Genomic DNA, 24,261 nt, shown 5'->3' on the forward strand with positions numbered 1-24,261 from the left:
CCCCCCCATTCCCCAAGGATAGAAGAATCAATATGCTCTTGCCTCCTGACAGTGCTTACCGTTTGCCCAGCACTGTGTTACACTTTTCACGGATCTCTTTGTAGATGCCAAGTCATCCCAGAGCCTTCTTTATGTGCTTCCTGCTAGATGTTATTTTCCACCCTTTGTAATTATTTCACCTTTCGTCTTTGCTGTATCTAACTTTCCCACGCTCTCTTATGTTGCAGAGACCAAATATGAATCCTTCTTGTAAGGTATGGTCAGGGCTTGATTTAGCCTGATCTCCTCCCTCTCCCTTCCCAGTTTGCTGATATTGTACTTCTAATGTTATATTTGTATTACTAATTAACAAAATTGTTCAATTCACTTCTAATAAGGTGATTCATACTCGTGTCCATGCATATTCAGTATATATTTAATACTATTGTGAATTCCAGCTCTTTTGGGATGTCTTGGATGTTTTCTTACCAGTCACTATGCACAAATTCTTGTTAGCTTTCCTCCTCCTTTTAATGGACCTCTGTAGTAATGAAAGTACTAAATCCAGTATCATTATGTCAGGAATACTTTAAATTGAATTTCTATTTTCCTAGGTGCTAGGTCCTTCACTCAGTCGATCATCTGTGTGCTTAATGAGCATTTCTCAATTCAGGATTTTAGGTGACTAATTTGCTAACTAAAGCCAGTCCGGAGCTGGCACTCTCCCAGCTCCACCTCCTTGCCTCAGTCTACCACATCCCTGTTGTCTCCAGGCTGAGCTGAGTGACCCATTGGTAATCAATCACCTTTGGCTGCATCCTTTAATAAATCATAATCTCACTTGACATTAGCTCTGAGTACACCATGTCTCCCTGTCTCGTTGGACAGAATAGCAAGCTTTGCTTCAGCGATGGTATCTTTTTCTCCCTCCTTATTTACATGGCCAGTGTCATCTCCCCATCTACTGTGGAAAGAAACTAAATAGCCTTGGCACAGCTGGACAAAGGCATATTGGTTGCCATCCAGCACCTTGTGTCCTTTTAGGTAATTACACATCGATTGTTTGATGAATTGTTCTTGTATTTCCCTGGATATTTCTACCAAGTCTGTAATTACACGACTCTGGTTGTCCCTTTGCTCTGTTGTGGTCCTCAAAGTTCCATGGCTTCTCAAAGAGTATGCTTAGTGATGCTTCATCAACACCTTTCAACTCGAGGATGCAAATCAGCCTGCTTAGAGTTTCAGTAGTCTGTTGTTTAAAAATATAATATAACCATTTTCTGTCTCAGTTTATTGTGATTTTTTAAGCTGGCATCAGTATGCCATAGCTTAAAAATTAATGATTCTCTCCTCCCAGTGCAGTGAAAGATGAAAGGCCATGAACACAAAGAGATGATTTGACCCACCGTTCAATAAAAGGCCCCTGAGTCGTTGGCAAGCTCTGTGTTTGGAGCTAACTGTAAGATGTCCTGAAACTGATTTTTGAAAACGGGCTCTCACATTTTTTAGTCTTGCCATAGGCGTTGGTAAATTATAGTCTGCCACTTGTTTTTGTAAATAAAGTTTTATTAGAACACAGCAATGCTCATTCTGTTATATCTTGTCTATGGCTACTTTCATGCTACCATGGCAGAGTTGAGTACCTGAGACAGAGACTATATGATCCTCAAGGCTAAAATATTTCCTATTTAGCCCTTGCCAGAAAAAGTTTGCCAATCCCTGGTCTTGCACTAAAACGTTGAAGCGTAAGTTAACACATGTAAAGCACTTAGAACAGTGCCTGGCATTATTTGTCAGAAGCATTGGTCTTTGATTTCTCCCATATCCCAAGTAATATGTAAATGTTAGTAAATAAAGGGAATTTCAGCCCTGGAATTTAGGATGAATTTGATCTCAAGCCATTCTGAGAGACAATTTGGCCTTCATATTTAACACATATAAATTGATGAAAGAGGTCAAGGCAGTTACTAGAAGCAGATGCTCTTTGATCTGCTTTCTCATGTCAACTTTCTCCCTATCGAGAAAAGATGGGTCCGGGCTCCATAAGCAGGAAGTTAAAGGCATTTGTGGAATCTGTTTCTTTCATGATAACATCTGAACATGTGAACTAAACCCACTTTTTTTAGTTGCAGGAACAAAGCTGGTGTTACCCTCCTATTAAAAATCTATATGTTATGGAAGCCTGATTAATAATAATTTGCATGCTGAAGCATTTTGGGGAATAGTGCTATGTCTGCAACTGACTCTGAAATACATTTTTAAGAAGTTGGATTGATGAATGGATAGAGGAGAAAAAATATATATGCCATAAAGCAACTATAGTAAAACTATTATACAATATAGGTGATGCATATATGGGTTTTTGCTGTAACAGTCTTTCAACTTTTCTGTATGTATGAAAATTTTCATTATAAAATGTCAAGAAGGAAAAATGAAGACTGCGAGAAAAACAATGGCAGGATGTGCTCTGGTCCAGGGAACAAAGACATTCTCTTGGGTGCACAGCCCTGACAGCCAGGAGGGTGTCTCAACATCAGAGCTGTTGGAAGCACTGTAAGCCATGCTCAAGAATTTTTAACATGCAATAGAGAATTTTTCAGAGAAAGAATAGTTGAAAGCAAGGACAAACATTAATAAAGCACTTTCACTCTTTTATTTATTACCACGTTGGGAATTATTCTGGGGGCCGTGCCTGTTTCAGAAAGGCTAAATTAGTTAATTTTTTAAAGTAATAGAGAACAGGCTTCTGGATTTTATGGCATCTTTACAATATAGAGAAATGAGTACTGGACCTGAAATCAGGGACTGGGTTTTAACCCCGAATCTGCTGCTAGCCCGTGTGGGGCTATGAGCAAATTAGTTAACCACACTGAACTGCAGCTTTCTTGTCTATAAGAAGGAGGCAAAGACATATATCCACCTTCCTGGTGGAAGAATATATGTGTTGTATAATAAAAGCATTCTGAAGGTCACTGAGATCTCGCTGGATGATGTCTCAATGGAGGCAATATCACACCTAAGGGGGAGAAAAGTAGTTCTTGAGGGGGCACACACACAAAAAAACTTTCAGAACACAAACAGATATACAGTCCATCCTTAGTATTAAAATTTTATTTTGGGAAGGTGATTATGGGGAAAACATATCTAAAAAGTTTCCATAGGGAACTATAATGCAGAAAAGGTTGAGAACACTTCACTAGACAAGCCTATAATTTCTACCATCTCCCAGGCTCTGTCCTTTTTTTATTTAGGTAGATTAATTTCATCCATCACTTTGAACATTTAATACTCTTACACTTTAGGAGAGGGAGAAAAAGGTAACTTCTGAGAGAAGAATAACAATGATGGACGTTTTGCCTTTTCCAAAGTACATATAGTACCACTTAACCCAAATACCATTAAGCTTTGACGGAAGGAATTTACTAACAAGAGTGAGGAATTAAATGAGTATACTCACCCAATCTTTTTCCCCCTAGAAATTTAACAGCAACATTAGTTTTCCCTTGATTTGATTCGATTCTATTGGGTACTTCAAGCTCTTTGAGCTTAAGAGGTATGTGGAGAATTTAAAGAGAGTTTGGAGGAGAATAATGAAGATGAATTAAGGATTAGAAAATGGGATCTATTAAAAAAGGTCAAAAGAACAAGGATTGTTTAGTTTGAGGAAGAACAGGCAATCTGGTGGCATAGAGATGGGTTTTAATAATGAAAGCCTTATTCTTTAGAGCATATTCTCAGATTCTCATCTGTACTGAAGACCAAAAAAAGGGAAGATGCATGATTTGAAGCCAGAGGGATATGAGGTTAGATATTAAGATAAAATTTCTGTCCATGATTAAATCCTGCATTTTGATTTTCCTTTATAGGATTTCTTATTTTAAAGTAAAGTTCCTGTCTGTAGGATCAGGAGTTTGGACAGGGCAACCCATCATGTCTGATTCCCCCATCCTGATGGGAGGCGAGCCTGCCAGCCCAGCAATAAGGCTTCCACGGGATTTGGCTTGATGGAAGGAAACATTCATTTTATCTGGACCTGTGTATCCAGGATGCCAGAGGATAAGTTCAAAACTCTAGCCAAGAGAGTGCCAGGTCAGAGCCAGAGCAGTATGCCTAATTGGGTTGTCCAAACAAGGAGGGCCTCAGGTGAGTTTGGGGAGCCAACACTTGGAGCTGAGGAATCATATGGTGCCAGGGAGGATATAGCAAAGAGTGAGTTAAAGTAAGCTTCTTGGAAGAAGATCTGCAGACATGAGTGCTACTCATGCCTTGGCTTTGGGGTGTTCCTGGAAGCCTGCAGTGAAAGTGGATCAAAATCCACGTAGAGTTTCTGGGAAGGTGTCCCAAGCTTCTAGGAGGCTGTTCATTCTCTCAGGGTTTTGGAGCTGCTACCCAAAGTCATGATCCCCAGTCCTGGGTGCGAGTCAGAATCACCTGTAGAGCTTGGCAAACTTTATAGACACCCTGGCTCCAGCCCTAGAGATTTTGATTAAATGGGAATATCACTTAGAATTCTGTTGTGAGCAATAAAAATCAGTTATGGCTAAATTTAGCAAAATGTAAGGGGTGGGGGGTGTGGACCCATGGTGGTTGGAGGTACAAGGAAATTCCTGAATGGAAAGAAAAGCTGATCGTAGGGGGTAGGGGTGCTCCCGAGTGCACTGTAGCTTGGATCCACACTGCACTCTCCTTTCAGTTCCGCCCACGTGGGCTCCCTTGCCTCCCAAGCTTAGTTCACAAATCTCTCCTCTGTGCCCCCAAGCAACACAATTGAGTCTTGGGAGTACAGGATCCAGCCTGCAGGCCTATCCTCTGGTCCCCCAAATTCAATCCCTGATTGTGTGAGGAAGAAGCCTGCTGGTCCCAAGTTTCCCAAGGAGTTCTCGAGCAGGCTTAATGCCCCTCTGCTCTGGGCTCAGTACCACTCTGCTGGAGCAGCCAGGCAGGCAGGACTGGGGAAGGCCAGCAGGCAGGGAGCTCAAGTCTGAACACCCCTTGGTCCAATGCAGGTCTTTAAGAGGAAAGGCGTGAGCCCCTCTCCTTGTGGTAGTCTGAGTGTGCTGGACATGCCAACAGAGGGGAAGCAGCTGTTCTGAGAGCTCCATTGGCCCTTGGGGCACCTGTGCGGATTCACAGGGGAACTGCCATGGCTGCTTCAGTAGCTGTAGGCGGGGGAAGGGAGGAGGAGGAGAAGTATGAAGGGAGGAGAGCTGGCACTCTGGTCCCCTTTGTCCCGAGGGCCCCCCTGGCTTTCTGCACTCTCCTCTCCCCTGAAGGCAGCCCACCCTGAATGTCCAAGCTCTGGGATCTCACAGTTGCCCAGGGACCCACCAGCCCCCTGTGGCCAACACAGTCTGGGCAGGAGTTGGGAAAATTTGTGTGGGGACCAGTGACAAGAAAACTGAAGGGCTGAGGCTCCTTGGGGAGGACAAAGGGACACAGTGGGTGGGAAGGCAGAAGGGCTGGAGTCTTTGGTGAGGTGGAGTGACCCCGAGGGGGCTGGCAGCCAGTGCTCTGTTCTCGAGAAGCTCCCAAGTCACTGGCAGCAGCAGCTTTTGTGCTCATGAGGGTGGAGAAGTTCTCCAGCAGTCTGGGAGCCAGCAGTCTGCCAGAGGCGTGAGGGGAGGAAAAACAAACACCCCCACCTACCCTTTCCACAGAGCTCCAAATTCCTTGGAGGTTGATCTCTGCCAAAATCTTGCTCCTTCTTGTTCTGCTTCACAACTTCTTCCCATGGAATCTCCAGTAGGTTCTGGAACTTTTCCCTCAGAATTACACCTGGGCTATGTGGTTTTTTTTTTCATCTAAAACTTCTCCTCTCTGAGAGGATCTGGCAACCAATATCTCTAGTCAGCCATCTCGCCTCTGACCCTGCGAAGAATTTTGATCAGAGAGCAATGTGACAAGATTTGCATCTTCTGACTTCAGTGTGAAAGACAGTGGAATGTGATAAGAGTACAGAGAGACCACTAAAAAGACTATTTTAATGGTCCAGGTGAATAGACAGCACGGTGCGCATGGAGAGAAAGAAACAATTTCTACAGCAATTAAGGAATTACATACAAGGAACAGGACTTAGTGACAGATTGCAAGTGGGGTTGGGGAGAAAGAGGAGTCTGGGATGATGGTTTCCAGCTTCGGCTCTGCGTGGCTGATGCCCTGGATGGTACCAATCACAGGGATGAAGAGAAAGGGAGGTTGAGTCATCATCTGTGATACATAGATCAGCCTACCCAGGTCTCCAGAGTGAACATGTTTGGGGAGTTTAACAATTTTTGTATCAACTTACCTATAATAGCAGCGTCAATGTTTTCTGTGAGTGCCTTGTCTATCACCATCCTGGACAAATTGCCCTTCCTTTTGGCATAGGAGAAGATTACAGGCTTTGGTGTCAATCAGACCTTCATTTGGGTCTTATCTCCACACCTCTGCATGATCTTCAAGTACTGTAACCATACAGGCCTTCCTCTTCCCATCTGTAAAATGGGAAGGACATCCGCTACAGGACTTGCTTGTGGCGAAACCTGAAGCACCCACGCTGAAGCCACGTGTTAAGCATTGGCTTCTTCTCTGCCCCTCCTGGCCCTGCCCTTAGTGGAGTTCTGGGTCAGGGTCAGTAGGTCTAAACCAGAAGTCAGAACTAGGGACAAAGTGCTCAATGTGTGAGGCATGAGTATTTGTATAAGTGTGTGTCTGGGTGTAGTCACCCTGCTGTTGTTTCTCAAATCTAAGTATAAGTAATTTGGGCAATTCACCTTCCTCTTCTATGATGCTCATTTTGTATCGTGCTTATATAAGGAGGCCTGGGAAATCAGGACATCATCAAGGTCTGTATCAGAGAGCCATTCAGACAATGCTCAGCCTCTTGCTTCTGGATCTTCTGTGTCTTGGGGAAGCTGTCAGTGGGGAAAGTTTTGTTCCCAAACCAGTGATTAGGGCAAAGTTTGAAAGCAATAAGCTGTGAGGTGCGGAGTCCTTTAGAAATAAGGGATTTAAACATTAGTACACATGTGTGCATAGCCTGGCTTATTACTCCCAAGAACTAACTTGAATTTTTGTCTTTAGTGTTTTCTATGGTTGATATTGTTTAAAATTTTTCCGAGAGGGGAAGGAGTTCCCTTATTAAACTTAATGATTTTTTTCATCTGTTCCATCTTCTTCTGTCCGTTTTGTCTTCTTCTGATCTACGTCGTGGAGTAGTTGGAGGTATTTCACCAGTATTGTCTTTTCTTAAGGCCACCTTTATCAACATTAGCAAACACAAATATTTCCTTTTGCTCCATTTTACTTTATGTATTTAAAGTATTTGCATTTTGGTTTACAAAACGTTTTTAATAACCTTCCTTAGGAATACTCGAGAGTTCAACGTTCTTTCAGTCTAAAGCAGCATTTCTCAACCTCAGGACGGTTGACATGGGGGTGGGGATAATTCTTTGTTGTATGGGGTCGTCCTGTGCAGTGTTAGATATTTATCAACATCCCTGTACTCCACTCACTAGACACCGGTAGTATCCTCCCCCCAGTTGTGAACAGTCAAAACTGTCTCCAGACTTTGCCAAATGTCCCCCTGAGCAGGCAAAATCACCTCCCCTCTTAGATGAGAACTGGTCTAAAGAAAAGTCTTTTACTTTTTATTTACTGTAATATTATCACCGATTTTTAAATCATAATTTCTGGAAAATTCTGAAAAAAAAGTAAAAGCAGAAAACAAACGAAATGAATGGGAACTTCTCTGGTCTTGAACACCCTAACCTGATATATTTGTGTGCATTTTTAATCTAAATTAACAATGTTAGATCAACTCGTATGGACTGTACTTACAGAACTTAGCAAAGCCATGGGTAACCTTTTTTTTTTTTTATTTCAGCATATTATGGGGGTACAGATGCTTAGATTACGTATGTTGCCCTTTGCTCCCCCCTCCCCCCCAAGTCCAAGTTTCAAATATGTCCATCCTTCCGGTGGTGCGCATTGCACTCTTTGTGTATGCATATACCCGTCCCCTCCTCCCCCTCCCCCCTCACCCCTGCCCAACATCCAATAGATGTTATTCTTATATGTGCATTTATGTGTTGATGAGTTAATACCAATTTGATGGTGAGTACATGTGGTGCTTGTCCTTCCATTCTTGGGATACCTCACTTAGTAGAATGCATTCCAGCTCTATCCAGGAGTATACAAGAGGTGCTATATCAAGGAGGTTTATTACAGAAAGCCTGACCAGTAGATTTTTATAATACATTCTAATCAAGAGAGGAAGGAATTTACCTCATCAGTGCCCTACCAGAATTCAGAAAGCATTAAAGAAATGCCATGAGGAAAAATAGCTGGAAAGAGATGGGAGATTTAGAGTTGGCTTGATTTTCATCCTATGCTATGCGCTTTGACTGCAAGAGTATAAATTTCAGTACTTGCATTTTCTTTCTCTCCCTTTCAACAGAGATTTTCGATTTCTAATTAAAAAGGAATTATCCGTGTTTATTTCTTTTTTCGTTTTTTCTTTTTAGAGCCATGGTGGAGGAAGTTTAGATCCATATTTATTTTTTGTGGTTGAAATGGCCCCGATATCACCAGCACAAATCCCTCCATCAAAAAGCCTTTTTTCCCCACTTGATCCGTATCTCAGAAAACCCAGCAGTCTAACGGCCCTGTGTAGGAGGTTGCTAAATCGGGTTTTTAAATTATTTCTGCTAAGTAAAACTTAACATATGCCAGCTGCTGAGAGATTATAAAAGCTTTGTTTTTTTCAATAATTGGAAACCTTGTTTACAGAGGACTCACAATATTCTTTAAATGTCTTTGTGTTGAATATAAAAGAACTTGTGTTTATCTAGGCAATGATAATCTGACTATAAAGCAAACTCATTTAAGGATTACGCTTCCTGTCTCTCACTATGCAGCTGTCGCCCTACTGTTCTCTCAAGCTTTGCAGAACGCTGAGAATTCTTCCTTAAAATTAGAAAAATAAATTGGAAAGTAAACCAGGTAGTTCGGGAATTACATGTAATTCTAAACCACAGGGAAATATTTCAGAAACTCCAAATATCACTACATCTGGGCAAATCTATCCAAAGTTCACATTTGCTAACACATTGATGGAATTCAGTTCATTTTAAAGAGATTTTAAGGGGTTCGATCCTGGCAAAGAATGAAGAACCATTCAGATAATCTAATATTTAGCCAAGTTGTTGACTTCTGAGAGCCAACGAAGGCACCAACACTGATTTTGCTATCTGCTAGAGATGAAGTGAGGCACAGTGGTTAGGGTGGTCCTAGTCCAGGTTCAGCCACTTACTAGCTCTGTGACCTCGAGCTAGTTGTTTAGTGGCTGTCTGTAAAATAATAGCACTCATTGACCTCATAGTGTTGTTCGGAAACTTAAATGAGACAATACAAGTGAAACCATCAAGACAGTTTTGGGCACAGAGCAACCACTCAATAATTGTTCCAAGTCTCAGTTTCCTACGTGTAGTATCTCATCTCATCTTTGAAATAGCCTTATTAAAGTAGCATATTTTTATAACTCCAGTTTTGTTGAAAATTGAGAAAAATGAGATGCAGAGAAGTTTAATGATCTACTCAGGGTCATATAGTAACTGGATCGATGATCGAGGATCTACATCTGTATTCTTTGTCTCATTCTGTGAATACAGTCACCCTTTGTTCTCCAAACACTAGCTGTCCGAATATTTGCTGTTGGGACTTACTAAAAGTTTTAGCTGAAAGCCTTTCCCAATTAGAAACCTGCTATAACAAGTTCTCATGTGTGTGGCAAGCTTCTTAAATTTTAATGTGTCTATGACTCCCCTTTGAAATGCAGATTCTGCATTTTTAGCAAGTTCCAAGGTGACGCCAACGATTCTGATCGCAGGGATCATACTTTGAATAGCAGGGTGCTGAAGACGGAGGGTGAGCTTCTCTCATACCTCAGTGTTCTGATAGGCTGCAATGCAGCCTTTAAACATATTGCATATCATATCTCTAATTTCCCTACCTTTTCCCTGAGAGTTTACCCTCTGTATTTGTTTAGACAAGATACCTGAGGGCACTACCAACTCAGGTCCAATTAGATAGTAACTTTGCATCTTTGGCAATATTATTGCATTATTTATTCTTATTATAGTACATACTCAAGGTAGAAGGGCAATGAGATTCCTGTTTTATTCAGCTGTAGACTGCACACAAATTTACCTACTTATTACTCTAGTAAGTGTGAAACAATTAGGTAACTGTTTTTTAAAGGTTTTATATTATGCAAAAATTATTTTTAGATTGTTAGATAGTTATTTAGGGACATTTTAGTAATATTTGGAAAATTGATATATTTGGATGCTCCAAATGTGAATTATTATTTTTTTCCGTGTAAAGTAATGGAATAGAGACTCTTGCTGTTGGACACTTTGCTGGCCAGCACATTTTTTAGGAATGGATTAGATTCAGATAGCAAGGGGTTCCTCACGTTCTCTGTGCCAGATATTGGCAGGAATCCTAGCAATACAATGATGATGAAGACAAAATTGCTGCTCCAAAAACCTCACGGGGTAGTTAGAGAAAAAACTGGAATGTAAAAATTTAAAACACAGTGAGATATGTAAAGTTTCTAAGAATACAGCAAAGTATGGGCCTAACTCTTCCTTCTGTACAGAGGAGGCCCTCTCTGATACCAGTAATAGCTAATATTGATTGAATAGCTGTGCACCAGGCACTGTTGCAAGCACTTTACACAAATTTATGCATTTAACTATTACAGTAACCCAATGAGGCAGGCACTTTTATTATCGTTCTTATTTTAAAAATAAGAAAACTGAGGAATAGAGAAATTAGTAACTCGCTTAAGGTCACACAGATCTGGCCTCAAAGCTGGGGGTTCTGAGTCCAGAGCCTGCCCTCTCCACCACCATTTGATCTGCCCCTTCTGAAAGAGAATTCAGTATCTTCAAACAAGAACATATAAAAAATGATGGACACATTAGAGGGAGTACGCTTCTGGAACTGCAAGTAATTCGGTTTGATGGGACCACAGGATGAGCAAGGGTGATGAGGCCATTAGGCTGGAAGCCGTAACATTTGCATCAGCCTCACATATACAGGAACACAGTACGTGGAGAGTATGGACAGGACCAAAACCATCTTTGATAATCACAGTCCTAGCAATTTAATTATATTCGAGATGTGACTCTAAAGTCATGAAATAGATTTTATTTTAACACATACATTACGCAAGCATGATCCCTTTCCATCAGTCATCTTGGGTAGCTCTGCTTTTATTTCCGCCAAGTTCCCATTGCTCAGAGAGTGTTGGGGAATGTCTCTTCTAAAATATTTTCAGAGCAAGTCACAGTGAAAATTTTGTTATCTTATGATCATGCCTCATTTTTGTCTCAAATGTATTTCCCAGCACAATCACCCATCCCATTCACTGGTGTTGACTCTGAATAACTTACGCCTCTTTGCCAAAATAATAGCCACTCTCAAACCCATTTTCAAAAAACAAATATGTATTTCTGTATAGCAACGATTCTGACTTTAATATGTGCTTAAAAATCATCTAAGGATTTGATTAACTAACACATTATATCCCCACTCTCAATAATTTGGCTCAGTTGGTCCGAGGTGGGGATCAGCAATCTGCAATCGTTAACAAACTTCTTGAAGTTTCTGTTTTGAATGACCAGACTTTGAGAAGCGCAGCTGTAAGGATATTCACAAGAAAGGGTAGTATATCTTAAGGCAGTTCCAAAGGAGAAATTCCAAAAATGTTCTGATCAGCAGGGTTTTCAGTGGCTTGTATTGTGCTTACCTTAGGAGAGGATTCTCTTGTAGATAATGCTTATTTAGAATAAAATGTTGTATTTTTAAAAAGAATCAGCCACCATTCTGCATGGCCACACCACATACACTGACTCCACGAGTGCTTGGGGAAGGACCCATTTCGTGTGTTTGTGAGCTCCTGCTTGGCGCTCTCCTTTCTGAACCGGTTGGATTACCTAAGGACCCAGTATTAGAGGATCTAGTAATTCGTCTACGAACTATGACTTTTTTCCCTTTTTTCTTGAAAAGGGTAGGCTTCTTTTGCTTCTTGGACTTGGAGCACTAAATCCCAAGAGCAGGCATGGCAGACCTGACGGATGTCAGTCATATTCACAACGGCCAGGTTCACCAGGTGATGGGTTAACTGGCTCCAGCTGCTGCCCTGGGAGGATCACAGTGGCGAGGAAGCTCCAGAACCAACTCTCATTCATGCTATGTTACATCCCTTCCTGAATCCACCTAAATTAGTCCTCTAGTTTTTGCTTAAGTTGCCTAATTTGAACAAATATAATTTTCAGTGAAAATGCAAGAACCATTTCTGAGTTACCTTACTTTTTATTTATCAACTATCCTCCGCCTCATTCACACTTACAGAAGAGAATCTCATATAATTGGAAACCGAAATTAAGAACCACAGCTTCTTTAATAAAACAAATCCGGATTTCTGCTAGTGGCTTACAGAGAGCTGTGCCTGGGGAGTGAGTCAGGCTTCTCTAGAGCAGGTCCCTTGTCCCTAGGAGCCCTAATACCCAGCCAACTGTGTTTTGTCTGGATATGAGGATCCAGTATTATCTAACAGGAAGAAATGTGGGTGTTCTATGATTTTTCTAGGGTCTTTTAACTTAAACATTAAGTTCTTGACAGGCTTAAAGTTTAGTGAGGAATAGAGATAGAGACTATATTTAGATTTCTGTGAGCAAAACATTTAGGAAAAAGAAGACATTTTTGTTTTTCATATCCTAGCCATTATCTCTCTCTCTTTAACATTAACAAGGACAGGTATATTTTCTTTAAGAGCTACGGAGACAACAAAGAGAAGAGAGATTGAATCAGATTGCTATCCAAACAGCCCCCGAGCAGGAGGAGCAGTGATCCAGTGACCAAACACATCCTCTCTCACTTCCATCTTTCCTCTGCTCCTATGTAGGGTTGCCAGATTCAGAAGAAAAAAAAAGAAAGGAGAAAGAAAGAAGAATAAAACCAGGATGCCTAGTTAAATTTAAATTTCTGATAAACAAGGAATAATATTTTAGTATATGTCTTATGCAATATTTGGAACCTATTGCACGGTCCTATTCCATGTGCAGTCTGTCCTCCCACCCCAATGCCATGCTCTCCTTTTATTTTCTAGTGGTTTTCACATGGAGAGGGTTAGTCCCTCAATTGGATCAAACTGTCCTCAAGGCAGGATCTTATGGTGTCCCTCAGGGCACCATAAATATTAACTTGCCTCCATGGGGGCCTATCTTAGATTTCTCCTTAAGTGCTTTCCTTCTGCGGCAAGCTCAGAACACCCCTGAGCTCCTCATACCTTTCCTCCCTGCACCTGCGAGGTCATCAGTTCATGAGCAATGACTGGCCTGAACACAGAGCCCTCAATATAAAAAGTGTGTCATACATTTTCATGATTCATTGATGAACTGAAACCAGTTTGTTGTCTTGTTAAGCGTCAATTAAATTCAACATTTATTAACTGCTTACCTGCAATGCCAGGAGTTAGTAGTAGGCTCTATTACCATGCTGTCCATCAGGGGAGTTAGATCAATTACTCTAATCTAAAATAAGAGGGAAATAAGAGGATAGAGGAAGGGAATGGGGTTGGGAGCTATACCCTGATTTTGCAAACTTGTATTATGGCTCAGATAAAAAGATGGAAATAAAAAAAAATTGTCCTCATATATACGGAATCATTTCAAATTTTGGAATATTGCCTCTTGAAGAATGGAGAGAGTTTTTGCCATTATGTGCTGTCTGCTTCCATTGGCTTTTCTAGTCCTAAATTTCTTCTATGGCACATTGGTTTTACAGTTACAAATCTATAATATCATAAAAGTAAGGAAGAACTTCGAAAGCCAACAGGGTGATATAAATGACAGAGTATTCAACTCATATTGAAAAACTTACCAGCATGTAGAGTAATGGTACATGTCATTTATAGAAAGGATGTCAGATAATAAGGTGCCTTTTTATACACTTTGTGCTTCTATTAATGACATTATTTAAATCTTCCTTCACAAATGACACTGAGCAGGCTTCAAACCTTGAAGATTAAGAGAGTTATGAATGCCCTTCTTGGCTGAGTAATTTTCAGGTGTAAAATGCACAGAAGAGTGAACGCATATTTAGAAGTGTCTCAATGATTAGTTTCCTACCAGCTAGGCTTGTCCTAGGCAGAATCGTGAGCATGGTCCTCAGAGCCCTGGCTCCCCCTTCCTGTGTCTTTTCTCCAAGTCCCTAGTGCCCCACCACCCATTCAGATCCCCTACATCCTTTGGAGGCTTGGGGGAGGCAAGGAAATTGCCCACTATCTTGAAGTCCTGCCACTGTGCCTATCCTGAGCCCTGCTGAGAAAACTGCCCCTGTGACTGTAGAAAGAAAGGACTGTAATGAAATAGCTGCCAAGCTCATATTCTACTCCAGTGAATAAACGTAAACTTGCTGTCGTGTGCATAACCATCAATAAAAATCCGTAACTTAATGTGGCTCTCCTATATTTTGCGCGTCCCTGGAGTTAGACAAGAAGAACAAAAGCTGAACGTGAGAATTTGTGTTAATTGTTTATCAGCTGAAACACCATAAACATCAGAAAAAATTCTTATGAAAGCAGATCACCTTATATGAGAGAAAAACTCAGTGTGATAACCCCAAGGCTAAAGTTGTGATTGAAAAATCTTTCCTGGAAAATTTGTGATTTTTAGTCATCTCATAAATGTTGTCCTCTATATCCTGTATCTCTTGTGTCAAGTGAATTTTAACTCATTAGCCATTTGTTGAACAAGTAAGAATGTTAGACTATTGATTTTATTTGGAAGGAGATCAAATTTAAGCCTGTTTTATTTTTTAATCCCAGTATATTCTTTGTTTTAATTACAGATACATAACAAAACAATTAGATGAAGATTGAAATAAATGCTTGTGTTTTATTCATGCTAGAAATAATGGTTTTATCCTTCAGGATGAAGCCTTATAATATCATTATAAATTCCTTAATATTAAAATAAGCATCACTTTGTTTCCTCTGAAAATTTTTTTATTGGGTGATGGGGTTGGGGTGGGAAATGAGCCCAGTGATTGGAGAAATGTAGTGATTCTAGATCATTCCTACCCAAGACAGAGGAATGTGTTGATTAACTCCATAGCTTCATGGATCTCTGATTTGGGGAAAAAAATCTGTAATAAAATTACTACCAGGACTCTAGCTATGTTTATTTGAGTAGCATTTTTATCTAGCAGATTTGAATTTAAATGCATTATTAATATTTTTCTTCTTTTTAATATAGGTGGAAAACAGACCAAAATATTATGGAAGAGAGTATGTATTATACTATTCTTTGTTTTAATAATTTAATAAGTAGTCATCTCATGTGTCATTTAAGTGTTAAATATTAAAAATTCTTTAATATATGGTCATCACCACATGTCTATTGTGCAAGAGTTTAATAATAAGAATAAATGCAATCAAGACTCCTTTGTAATGAATTTTCTTTATAACGTTCAGGTGCTTGGTTTCCATTAATGTGGGAGGGAGAGTGTCTCATGCTATGTTTCTCTCCACAAAAGCAGCTGCTGAGTGCCTGGCAAGTATTTTAAGTGTAAGGCAGCATTTTTCATAAATGAGGTCCTCTGTATTTTCTTTCACTTTTTTACCTCAACACAATATAAACGCTTGGGGTGTCAAAGATGGGACACTGTAGCTGAATTCCTGACTTTCGTGTACCCCAGTAAACGCAGTGGTCAGGAAAGGCATCCATTTCTCTGCAGTCTCATAAAACCCAAATGGTGATTTCTGACTTGTACATATTAGCCAAGTCACCTTAATACCTTCATTATCAGCCCCCCTTCCCATTTCCCTCTTAGTTTTGACTCTTGTTTTGTTTTACTTTCTCCGCAACCCACTGCAAAGGAAATATGCGTGACCATAAAAGTAAATCACGGTGTAAGCTGTGATGTCTAGAACACCTCTCGGAGGGCAGGCAGAATATCCCGAGAGAGAGGAGATGCATAAATCACTTTTCTTCCCGCGTCCAAACTGAGGACATTGTGAGGCAAAGTCTCCTTTGAGTCCACGTCTGAAACTCTCCTGACCAATCCCAAACCTTCTTCCTCTTATACCCCTACCCACCAGAGCCTCATCTCCATGATTAATGAGCCTCTTAGCGGTCCCAGCCCAGTGTCCCTTCCTAGTAGCCACAGCTGCATCTCAGAACCTTCCTTGTCCGGCCCTTCACAATTCGGCCAGCACCTCTGGAATACCCGCCCGAGAGCTCTGGCCTCTGCTCTTCCGCCCCTCATGTCCCTAACAGCTAACATATGTTATATTAAATAGTATGGCTTTTTCTCTCAATATACTGGTTTGGGTTTTGCTTGGAAATAGCGCAATGAATTAAAAAGAGAGAGAGAGAGAGAGAGAGAGAGAGAGAATGAAAACCTACCACATACAAAACCTACCACATACATTTTGCAAATGAATTTCCAAAAGGAACTCTATTTATTGTGCATTTTCTTTTTTGCATAAAAGTTTTGTTGAATAACCTTTTAGTTCTCATCCTCCAACCCCCAATTCATGTAAAATGTGTATAGTGAGAGGAGACCACAGAAACATTTTCCTAACCACAGAAAGGAACTTTTTATATTAGAGGAAAATTAGCTTAAAACCTTCAGATTCTGTTTCCCTTTTATTTTATTAAGATGAAGAGGTTTTTTTTCCATCCACTCAAAAAAGTGATACATGCTCTATTAAGGAAACACACATGTACATTTTTTCCTAGAAGGAATCAAAGACACTGTTGACATGGATGCTTTTAGGGAAAGATAACTTTTACTTCTTTTGTACCTTTCAGCTTTTGAGTTTTTAATTTTCCCACTATGCACAGGTATTACTTTTGTTTTTAAAAAGTTAATAAATTAACACCTGCTAATTTGGGAAAAATAGAAATTACAGGAAAATAGAAGGGAGAAAACACCCACAGTCCCGCCATGAAAGGGAATCATCGCTAACTTTTCCCTTCATCCCTTTCTTTCTGGTTTTTGTGCATGCTTTCTTTCTACAATGTTGCAATCATGGGATATATATTAGATATTATAGATCATAGATATTTGGATTTTTGAAAGTCACGCACAAAGGAAATGAGGATCCACAGACTGTGTGCACAAAATTCAGGTGCACAAAATTGTCACTTTCTTCTTCTAAACGATCGAATTTTTTTTCTTTTTTTTTTTGAGACAGAGTCTCACTGTGTTGCCTGGGCTAGAGTGCCGTGGCGTCATCCTAGCTCACAGCAACCTCAAACTCCTGGGCTCAAGCGATCCTCCTGCCTCAGCCTCCCAAGTGGCTGGGACTACAGGCATGTGCCACCATGCCCGGCTAATTTTTTCTATATATTTTTAGTTGTCCAATTAATTTCTTTCTAATTTTAGTAGAGACAGGGTCTCACTCTTGCTCAGGCTGATTTCGAACTCCTGAGCTCAAACAATCTGCCCGCCTCGGCCTCCCAGAGAGCTAGGATTACAGACGTGAGCCACCGCGCCCGGCCTGAACGATCGAATTTTTTAACTTAGTCCTTGACACTGTCTGCTGCTGTTAATCACTTACACTTGCCAATTAAAACTTAAGGTCTAGTGTCCTAGACACAGTGGGATGACTATAGCTAACAGCAATTTATTGTATATTTCAGAATTGCTAGAAAATAAGACCTTGAATGTTCCCAATACAAAGAAATGATAAATGTTTGAGGTGATGGATATCCCAATTACCCTGATTTGATCATCGTACATTGTATATATGTATCAAAATATCACAGGCACCCCATAAATGTGTGTAATCATTATGTGTCAATTAAAAAATAAAATTTTTAAAAAGTATGCATGATCAAAATCAAGCATTAAAAAAAAACCCTTAACTGCCCATTAGGGAGACTCCTCCCCTTTTTCCTGCCCTTCATCCCCAGGAGGGACCTGGGGCAGGTCTCTGTGTGTCTCACCCTGCTGCCCTGCCCTGACCCATGGTTGGAATGTGTCCTGGACATCCCAGCTTCTAACCTTTCTCCCATCCAGGTACTAACCAGGCCCAACCTTGCTTAGCTTCTGAGATCAGACGAGATCAGGCACATTAAGGGTGGTATGACTTTTATCTTTTCTGACTCTGGTGTGGGAAGCTTTTCAATGCCCCCTGCCCATCCCACTCTCCCCCTGCACTCCCCTCCCACCACACACACACACACACACACACACACACACACAGACATGGACACTCACATACACACAAACACATACATACACTCACTGGCCCGTCATGTGCAAGGCTGCCTTTAGGACTCTGCCCTGCCCGTCTGTCCTGCCCTCCTCAGCCTCAGCTCATGCCACATGGGAGGCTTCTCTGCAGGGTTCCTAGGGTCCGATGGCCTCACTCACAATCAAAGCCCCAAACACCTCTGTCCAGGTTCCCAATAAGCTGGGCCGCATGTCCCAGTCCATATCTGCTATGCAGGACCAATTAGACCCCCTCAGCCGGGCTCTGCCAAAACCCCTCCACATCTCCCTCTCTCTAGCACTGGGGACACCGGTCTTTTCTGGGGAGCAGGAGGGTTGCTCTACATCACAGCACGTTTATCCTCACGCAGAAAAGCACTGCTCCACAGCCAGCAAGCATCATCTCTTGAGATTTAAACCCCAAATCTGGGAAGCCAGAAAACCTCTTTCTCCCAAGATATCGCAGCCTTAGACTTAAGAGCTGATTTTGGAACCCAAAGCCACCACCACTTCTGACCTTACTTCCCTGGGACAGAGCTTCAGCTTGGAAGGTCTATCTCCTTGTGAAGCATAGAGGACATTAGGAAATCAGTATTGTAATAGGCACATTTTGTCCCCAAAATGTTATCCTTCTACATTTGTCCTCTAACTTAATCTTTGCATTTCTGGGGAAAAAAACAAAACAAAACTTGTCTAGCTCATTTCCCTTTCCCCTTTTCCTTCCAAGAAGGTAACGGAATTTTTCCTGGTCTAGGACATTTCTTCTCTGATTTATTCCCCAAAGTCCTCCAAGATTGGGTAATCCTAGAAAGAGGTGTCATTCCCTCTCCCAGGAGCCTGGAGTCCCTGGGCACTGACCTCACCTCCAACCCAGTTTGCTCACCTTCTTCTGAAACACTGATTGAGCAAATGCCCAGTAGTGGGGGGAGCAGTTGTCTTTGCTTAAAGGCAGCAGGGAAAGTGGGCTGGTTCCCGACCCAACTCCCACCTGCCCTCTTCCTCCTGGGAGTCGCTGTCCATTCTCTGGGCCTCAGACGACTGCCTCCAGGTCAAAGCAGTCATTGGCCAAGCCCCCAACCCTCCCGGGTATGCTGAGTTCTCTACATGCACGTGTATTACTCTTAAATGGTAGAAAAGGAAGATAAACATTATCTTTAAAAAAGAAAAATAGGTACATTCTCCAAACATGTCCCTAAGCTATTGCTCTCACATTTAAAGAGCTGGAAGAATGTTGATTAAACCGAGCTCTTCTTTCCAGAGAATGAGCCTCTAAAATTAACACCACCCTGCACCCGAAGCAAGCAGGTCGCTAATCAATAACTGTTCATTTGCAACCAAGATAATACATAGTTCTCTGTGTTTGAGCTGAGAACTAAATTGGTAATTGCTCTTCTGTAATTTCTTATGGTTCAAAGAAAGGAGACATCACCTGGCTTTTTGTTTCCACTTTCATTTTCAGCTTGAGAGCAAAAACAACAGCAGAAAGCCAGGTGGACTGGGTGTTCCTCCTTATGTGCCTGTTTGAGTACTTAGTATCTGGCCGGGGCATGCTGAGAGGTTGTTCTTAGTTAGTCACGATGTGCAGTAGTCACCCCCTCTTCACCCAAGAGGGGACCTATAGATTCTGGGTGACCCTGCCATCCCTTTAAGCCTAGCTATCTGTGGTCCCTACTTTGTATGCAGTCTCTTCAGAGTAACAATGGTCTTACACCCCTCAGGTTTCACGGGATAATCTCTCGGGAGCAGGCTGACGAGCTCCTCGGAGGTGTGGAGGGGGCCTACATCCTTCGAGAAAGCCAGCGGCAGCCGGGATGCTACACGCTAGCTCTCAGGTGAGCTGCATTTCTTCCATTGTTTTCACTGCTGTGTAAGTGGCTTCATTGATGTTTGCCCTGTTTTTTCAAGTTGTGGTAAAATATATATAACATAAAATTTACCATTTTTACAATTTGGAAGAGTACAAGTCAGTGGCATGAAGTACATTCTCGGTGTTGTACAACCATCTCCACTGTCCATTTCCAGAACTGTTCGTCATTCCAAACAGAAACTTGCTACCATAAACAGTCACTCTCTCTACCATTTACCTGATATTTTCACTTTGTTTCCAAAGCAACAGCTACATCAGAGGCTGTATATGTTTCCTTAGACATAGATGTTATCAGTAGGCGTGGACACTGGGGCTCTGTTAATGGACGCACAGAAAGTTGGAGAATTACCTGGAAAGTCAGTGCTCCTTCCACGTCTGCCCGCACCATCGAGCTAGCGGAGGGAGCGGCCTCTCTGCCTTAGCTCCCAGCAGCCCTTGTTGAAAGGCTCCTTCGCCTGACCTTGCATGTGCATGCCTGGCGAGACCTGCAGTTTGCTCGTGGAGTTCTCTCAGGATTCACATTGACCCCAAGAACCAGTCAAGATGGCGGCGGTGCCGCTGCAGGCCAAGGAGCCAGTAGAACAGGGCTCTCCTGAGCCTTTGCCACAAAATCAAAAGTATCCAAAACACAGCACCGGGAAGACAGTGCATATACTGCACTTTGTGAACCTTGGGCAAGTATTTTATGTCATTTTATCCTCATCACAGTCCTGCAAGGTTTGGGGAAGGTATCCAATTTCAGAATCAGATTGTCTTCCAAAAGTTCATTTGTGAACTCTTGGAATTGGGAAGACCTTTCTCCACAGAGGGTCAGTGGAAGCACTTCCAGACCAGCCCACAAAGGTGTGTTCAGTGCCCCATCTCAATATTGCAGCTGCGCAAAGACACTTTCCAAGTTGCAATATGTCTAGAACATAAATGATGTAATTATGAGGAAGTACTTCAACGCTATCGCATTCTCCAGGTATGCAAAGTATTTTCCTATCTTCCCAGCAGGAGCTTGCTGGGGAACCAAGCAGGAGCTGTAGGATGAAGGACCAGCACCCAGAGGGGAGAGCCAGTGTGGAAGGGAGAGACCCTCTCGGGTGGATTGCAGGGAGGCTGGCAGTGGCTCCAGCGGGGAGCTTAGCACACCTCCCATCACTTTCCTCCTGCTGCACTCAGGGAGTGGGAACATGGGGTGCTCTACTGGAGGTGGTAAAGATGTAACAATAAGGGGACGTCAGGGCCAGGGTGGTAGAATCCCTTGCAGAGGTCACTGCCAGGCACGGGGAGGGGGCAGAGGCGTGGCTAGTTCTCGTTCAGGAAGTTTATAAGTAAGATATTTACAAATCAGGTGCTACCCTCTGACTTTCACAAATGAGAATAAGGACCCAATGGCCTTAGAGATCTCTAGGATCAAATGCCCCTTATGACTGCCTGGGGTTAAGTCCCACCTCTGCCTCATTCCAGGTGTGTAACTTCAACAGTTACCCCCATCTCTTCAACCATCGGCTGCCTCCGCTGTAAAACAGGGATAATAATTACATCCATCTCGAGGGGTCTCTATGATAATTAAATGGGGGAAAAATCATATCAAGTGCTTAGCGCTGTGCCCGGCATACAGTAAGTGCTCAAAAAATGTTAGCTGTTATGGTTATTGTTCCTCACTGTTCTTATTTCTAACACTGTTGTCATCCCTCATTCTCTCATGGGCAGGTTTGGAAACCAGACCTTAAACTACAGGCTCTTCCACGATGGGAAACACTTTGTGGGAGAGAAGAGGTTTGAGTCGATTCACGATCTGGTGACAGATGGCTTGATAACACTGTACATAGAAACAAAAGCTGCCGAATACATCTCAAAAATGACAACGAACCCCATCTATGAACATATTGGATATGCCACTCTGCTCAGAGAAAAAGTATCCAGGAGGCTGAGCAGGTCTAAAAACGAATCAAGAAAAGCAAACGTGACAAATGAAGAACACACGTCAGTGGAAAAGGTAAGCCATGTGCGTACATGCGTGCATGCGTGCGTGCGTGTGTGTGCGTGTGTGTGTGTGTGTGTGTGTGTGTGTGTAAACAGTCTCTTGCGTTCTCGTCCACGCCGAATAATCGGGGGTTAATTACACATGTGATTTGCCAACATTTTGGGGGAGACCCACCCCCACCCAAAGAACTCTAGAATTTTAGTGCCAAAAGGGACCTTAGAAATCTCCCAGTTCAACCCCCTCATTTTACGGATGAGGAAACTCAGGCCCAGAAATGTTAAATGATTCGCTCAAACTGATGCTGTCAGAGATAGGACTCCCATAAATAATCATTTGTGAGTTCATTTGGAATCTGAAAGAAAAAAATGCTCCGTTAATGTTTTATGATGAAACGTGTTTAATTGCCATCTGTCACTGGCTCCATCTCTAGTTCCACCCATCTAGCCACATAAATACATGATATTCATATTTTGGTCCCTTAGGACTGGGTGACCGTCCATGGTGCACAGGTCAGCCATTTCTTGAAGATGGTCTGACCTAGATAACAGGTGTCACTGACAGATCTGGGAGCACTGGGTGATGATGGCTATCTCTGGGAAGCGTAGAAAGACAAGCTGTCCTTTGCCCAGATGAAGTTATTATGCCTCGCTGAGGATTAGAAAACTCCGAAGTGGTCCAGTGTACAAGCTGGGGGGGCGGGTTGTGGCAGGATGTGGCCAGGGAGATCTGATTTTCCTCTCCAGTAAGTTGCTGTTTGTTTGAAAGGCGCCGCCACAGTTTGCTAGCAGATTTTTGGGATGTGCCCCTTTAGGGACCATCTGCTTTGCCTGGTCCTATCTGTTTTCCACTGAAAGAAAGTGACAGCCAGCCACGCCAGTCAGCCCTCGCTGCGTGTGTGCCGAGACCAGCTTCTTGGGCAAGCTAGGACTGACAGCTATCAATAAGCAGCCAGCACGGAGACACTGCTCCTTCTGGAGGTTGCTAATCCTTAATTAAGCCGGAGAGGCCCCTCTGTTGTCCAGAGGTAGCGGAAAGCAAAGGAACCTCGGGTTGACTGCTTCGGCATTGGCATTGGTGACAGGGAGTACCCAGAAAGCCCTGAGATGGAGAGGAGGCCGGAGGGTGGCACTGTGGTCCTGTTGGCAGAGAGAGGGATAATCTTAATTGATTTGCTAATTGAGCTTCCGCGCCTAGGAGAACCTTCCTGGGAATCACATCAGTTGAGCAGCTGGCCCATGAAAAAATAATTTTCCATTTTCTTTTTATAACTCCAGTGTGTCCAAAGCACCTGTTTATTCTTTTGCAAGTAATTGATTTGGGAAACTGTGGGGTTTCTGATTGTTTACATTTTAACAAAAGAGAAGGGGGACTTGGGTCCCAACTTTCAGAGTTTGTTCCGGTCCAGACGAAAGCCATCCCTTAGTCTGTTTGCCAAATCTGTTCAAAAGTAATTTAGAATAGAAAATCCGAAAGCCGACCTTCCCAGCCATGACAAATCAGAAGATGAATTGTAAAATAAATCTCTGAAGCAGTGTTTATATTTCTGAATCAGAGAGCAAAGCCACCAAAAGGCAATCTGTTACAAACTGCAGGCTACACGATAGAACATTTCAAGGCAGAGAGGTGAGGAGAAAGAGAGTCTCTTCAGTGTTAGGGATGAGAGTTTAGCTTCTGGATATTGGAACTGTTATTTCTAGATCCATGTCCTACGCCAAGAGGGAAGTTTGGTCAATAGAAACTGATCTTCCCCATCAGGAAACTCGTGCAATAAAATATGCCCTTTTCTGTAGATATTTTTGTATTTATTTATTAAAAATAAATTTTGGAAGAAATTAGTAATCTGATTAATAATCACTTTGAATGAACCACCCATTATGCTTTTGCCTTTTTGGAAAAAGGTAAATAAAGAAAATATTGAAGGAAGAGCCCAAGCTCAGTGAGCGGTTTGATGGACAGGTGTTGGTGGTGCAGATTTTCTTGGACATTAATGATGTGATGTTGGGTTTTCCTAAGGGTCACTCTGACCACTGGGTCTGGTCACTTGCTGGGGGCTGCTCATTTTGCTAGTAGGTTTGTTAAGTTACTTAGTACAAATCCATCCATTTCTCTCTGACCTGTATTGACAAGTGGAATTATTAAAAGTCTCAGTCTTGCCAGAGATTCTATT

General features: G+C 42.1%; 1 protein-coding gene across 1 annotated transcript in view; it reads left to right on the plus strand.

Moving 5' to 3' along the window:
• The window catches only part of CHN2 (chimerin 2), a 353,485-nt gene that overhangs the window by 166,627 nt on the left and 162,597 nt on the right, over nucleotides 1–24,261 (plus strand). Inside the window, exons 4-6 of the mRNA XM_012640732.1 lie at nucleotides 15,288–15,319; nucleotides 19,974–20,087; nucleotides 21,821–22,106. Coding sequence (XP_012496186.1) covers nucleotides 15,288–15,319; nucleotides 19,974–20,087; nucleotides 21,821–22,106 — 432 coding nt within the window. The remainder of the gene's footprint in view (nucleotides 1–15,287; nucleotides 15,320–19,973; nucleotides 20,088–21,820; nucleotides 22,107–24,261) is intronic.

Source organism: Propithecus coquereli, unplaced genomic scaffold (assembly GCF_000956105.1).
Source record: "Propithecus coquereli isolate 6110/MARCELLA unplaced genomic scaffold, Pcoq_1.0 Scaffold156, whole genome shotgun sequence".
NCBI classification, from domain to species: domain Eukaryota; kingdom Metazoa; phylum Chordata; class Mammalia; order Primates; family Indriidae; genus Propithecus; species Propithecus coquereli.